This window comes from Lolium perenne, chromosome 6 (genome assembly GCF_019359855.2).
Source record: "Lolium perenne isolate Kyuss_39 chromosome 6, Kyuss_2.0, whole genome shotgun sequence".
Lineage (NCBI taxonomy): Eukaryota > Viridiplantae > Streptophyta > Magnoliopsida > Poales > Poaceae > Lolium > Lolium perenne.
Genome location: NC_067249.2, coordinates 198,441,324 through 198,445,721, shown reverse-complemented (window position 1 = coordinate 198,445,721; position 4,398 = coordinate 198,441,324). Strand labels below are relative to the sequence as shown.

General features: G+C 48.7%; 1 protein-coding gene across 1 annotated transcript; it reads left to right on the top strand.

Moving 5' to 3' along the window:
* The first annotated feature begins 247 nt into the window (after positions 1-247).
* LOC127306446 (uncharacterized) lies at positions 248-3,086 on the top strand. The gene has a single exon (XM_051337086.2). It carries the CDS (start codon positions 273-275, stop codon positions 2,868-2,870), a length of 2,598 nt encoding a protein of 865 aa, XP_051193046.1. The 5' UTR covers positions 248-272; the 3' UTR covers positions 2,871-3,086.
* The last annotated feature ends 1,312 nt before the right edge of the window (positions 3,087-4,398 follow it).

Here is a 4,398-nt window from a genome sequence, read left to right as displayed (position 1 = left end):
GGCATCTAGATGCATCTAGTACATATCTTTAGAGTTTTTTAATATTATACCTTCTCTCCTCACTAAATGCAAGGGAGTACACAGCCCTTGGTTCAAAATGTTTGGAATTGGTCCTCAACTATAGCCAGTCATGAACCTGTCCAAACTAGAAAGCATGAGATGAACTTCATCCAGTAAGGACATTCATTGGAAAAGCAGAGATAGTAGAACTAGAGAGAGGGAAACGCGGAGGTGAGGGGGAGAGAGAGGGAGAGGGAGAGGGAGAGAGGGAGATGAAGCCCGGTGAGGTTGCCGTAGTAGTCCTTCACACCTTGCAGAGGCTCTTTAAGCTGGACAATGTTACTCATATGGCCAGTGTGGAGCTGTGGGTGCTGGTGACGACGGTGCTGCTGGTGGTGAGGTTCGTCATCGATTTCTCTGGGCCGTGGTTTGGGAACCCGCGCAGGATGTTTATTGTCCTTACCCTGGAGATACTGAACCAGAACTTGGTGATCTACACCATAGGGCTGATGCAGCTATCGGGCACGAGGGTTAACGACTACTTCCAGGTATGGGCAGTGCTGCTGGTGACCCTGCAGTACAGCGTGAAGATCGGGCGCCCCTACACCCGGTCCAAGCAGGTGCCATTACTGGACCTCATGTCCTCCTTCTGGTCAGCCAATCTCCTCCGGGTGCAGACCTTCTACCTCCTCAGGATCCCTCTCTGGTTGATCTGGTCCCTGAACGCAGTTCGCATTATTGTGCTCTTCGTGACATCCGGTAAAGGCGAGACCAAGAACCAAGAGAGCATGAGGCTGGTGACTGACTACATGAGCTACGAGGACAGTCTCACTCCTGTTGATGGCCATGGCCAGGAGAAACCATTCATGACCGGGTACAAGTATCTGGTACATGGCGAGCACCGGGTGCTTCAGGAAGTGCAAGAGGGCCCGCGGGAGGGAAAGAGATCAGTTTCTTCTTGTTTCAGAAAAAAGAGAACAAAAAGAAGTGAGCGGAGCTACAAGATTCAGTTGGATCCAGATCGAGGCCACAGGCAACAGCTCGTCACCGTAGAGAAGATATGGGATGACACCCGGGAGAGCGGGTTGCTGGGAGGCAGAGCAGATCCTGCCAACAAGCGCAAGGACCTGTGCCTCTCGTTTGCACTGTACAAGCTGCTGCGCCGTGAATTCTATGACCTGCCAATCCATGAGCAGTCTAGGCGGGGCGGGAAAGATAAGATCCGCAGGCTTGTGTTCGACTACATCATCGCGGACCGCGAGAGGGCGTTCCGCGTCACAGGGGTGGAGCTGTCCTTCCTTCAAGATCTGTTCTACAGCAAGCACGCCACCGTGTTTGCTGGCGGACTCATGGTTCCTCTCCGGAGCCTGCTGCTGTCTCTGTCCCTCGCTGCGGCGACGGGATACATCGCCTACCCTGCCCGATACATACCGGAGAGGATGGATCCAGCAGACCGGAACATGATCACACACGGCGTGTTCATCACCCGCCTCATGGTGGCCATCATCGTCCTCAAGGAGCTCTTGGAGATTATTCTCTATGTGTTGTCACAGTGGGCCAAGGTTCTGATGCTGTGCAAGTATGTGCAGCATGAGTGCTTGCGGCGGCCAGTGGTGGAGAGGGCGATGAGCTTCATGCTCTTCTTTGGCAGCAAAGCCAAGTGGAACCAGACGGTCAGTCAGCAGAACCTTCTAGTTACATTCCGTGTTCTGAGGCCAGGTGTCCTACCTCCGCTTACAATGAAGATGGTACTCTGTCGCGGGGTTGTACATGGAACAACAGACCTCAAGGATTACACAAAGGATGCGCTATTATGTTGGCTGAACAAATTGAAGAAAGAAGGGCTAGAGCTGGATAACTATTTCTATACCGCTTTTGACTCATCAAAAGATAAGGTTGAGTGGCAGTGGCAGTGGCAGTGGCTAAGTAACCTTAAGGTAGACACCCACATCATACTGGTCTGGCACATCGCTACCTGCCTCTGTGAGATCAACTTCTTCGACAAGCAGGTCCAGAAGCTCAAGGTCGTGCGGAGGCCGCGCCCGTTCGTGGGGGAACCAAACGGGGCTCTTGAACAAGAAGAGTCTGAAAAATTGTTGTCTCAGCAGTACGCAACGGCAGTCACTTTATCCAACTATTGTACGTATCTGGTCAGGAGGGCATTGGTGCCGGATAATGTCCTTGTGGCCGAAAAGGTCATTGATGAGGTAATCCAAGAAATCGACTACGTTACTTCCAGAGTTAGTCCTAGAGGCTATAGTCCCAAGGAACATGAACTGCAAGATGTGTATGATTGCCTTATGGTGACAGTCGAGAAGCCCTGCGAGATCCCTTTTCAGTACCATACCGGCGGAGGGCATGACACGGAAGTAGGAGGCGATCAAGACGATGACGATAACAAGATCGCTTATGATCAGTACCATAGCGGCGGAGGGACTGATACGGAAGTAGGAGGCAATCAAGACAATGACGATGACAAGATCCCGTATCTGTACCATAGTGGCGGAGGGCCTGACAAGGAAGTAGGAGGCGATCAAGGTGATGACGATGACGATCTCAACATCAGGTGTTCATTAACAAAGATGGGTGCAACGCTTGGGAAACAGCTGACTGAGGTGTATGCCGGCGACAAGGAGGGCAAATTATGGAGGGACCTGGCCAACTTCTGGATGGGGTTTCTCCTCCACTTGGCAGCCAACACAAGGGCAGCAACGCACAGGAAGCATCTCGCCGGCGACAGTGAGCTCATCACACATCTGTGGGCGCTTCTTTCGCATGCCGGCTTTCGTGGGAATGCAATCGACGGTGAGGCAGGGCCAGACCCGGAGGACAATCCGGATTTCAACCAGGAGGTCGCCAACCAACAATGAAAAGTCTTGCTGGAATCCTTGCACGACGCGCCTGCTTTCCTGTTGTTAGTCTTTCTTCGTCCTGTCATTTATCTTGTTTATCCGTTCTGTCATTTATCCGTTCTGTCATTTATCTTGTTATGATGCGTGTCTATTTATGATTAACATTCCCGATCCGTTTGTTCAGTAAAGATGTACAATCGTTAAATACCACTCCAGAAATGGGCATTCCACAAATTACAGTTGCTCTGCTTGTAGCTGTGTACAGATTAATGCTGTACTAGATGAACATGCGAGCTTCGCCTCGCCGCCTGCATGACATTTTTGCACAGCGTGACTGTTGCGATGCATTTGGCAGCAGTAAAACTTTTAGCTTTGTTTGATTTTTTTTACTTGTTTTGTATTGCTTACCTGTGTGTATTTGGATTTGATATGCTGATGAGATCATATAGATTTTAAGGTTAAATGGTTACATGCCACTGCAACATTTGAACTAAGACATTACAAAGACGACTCTTGGAAATATGCCACCATAACATTGCTATACTGTCAAGATGCCATTTCTCCACTTAGATGACATTAACGGTTCAGACCAACTTGAATTTTTGTTTGTATTTCAATACTGACCACCTACCCCTGTGCCAAAATGATTAAAATCTATGCTACATTTTATCCAAGTACCATCGCTCTCTTTGCTGGAGCAGCACTGCAACATCATTTTGACATTATTTGGAAAAAAGATAGCAATATTTCAACTGTTGTTTGGCGTCAATTTCAGAGAAAAAATAACCAAGATAACATAACAGATTGATAACAAATGATTTCACTACCATATTCAGGCAAACAAGGTCAGAAACACACGATCATATGGAGGTTCTCAAGCACATGTGCACACACAAAAGCACATGCGGGCGCACACACACAGATAACGGATTCATTACAAAAAGTTTGCAGGCCAAAGGAACGCTACAGTTGGTGAGGTCGAGCTGCCGATGTGGATGGTCCAAGGAAGACGAATCAGTTGTTAAAGCACAAATCCATGGTCGTGTTCCCCTCCAGCAGCAGTTGTCCATCAGCTTGCTTTCCCGTGCCAGCCACCCACTAACTTGCTCTCTTGCTGCATCCGCTGCGGGCTTCCCAAGTCCTGCAATCTTCCTCTTCAACATCCCATGAGAAATAAAACAGTAATACACAAAGTCCAAAACTGAACTTTTTTTCGATAAAGGGAATATATTAATATCAAGAGATACCAATTACACCCAGCCTCTGCAACAACGCACCACCCTAATGGCACTACGGATGCACACAGCCAAAAAAAGGAAAAGAAAACTAAGAAACAAAAGTCCCGCTACAATATCACGGACCTAACAACAGCAATACATCTACCACCATGACAACACCTGAATTGCAAACTCTCCAAAAAACGACGCCTCCAAGAAGGGAACAGTGCTCCAACACCGTCGTCGCCCGATCAAAGATCTTAGGTTTTCACCCTGAAGATAATCCCCACTCTCAAAACAATGCCTCCACCAATGTCACTGCCAGGCAC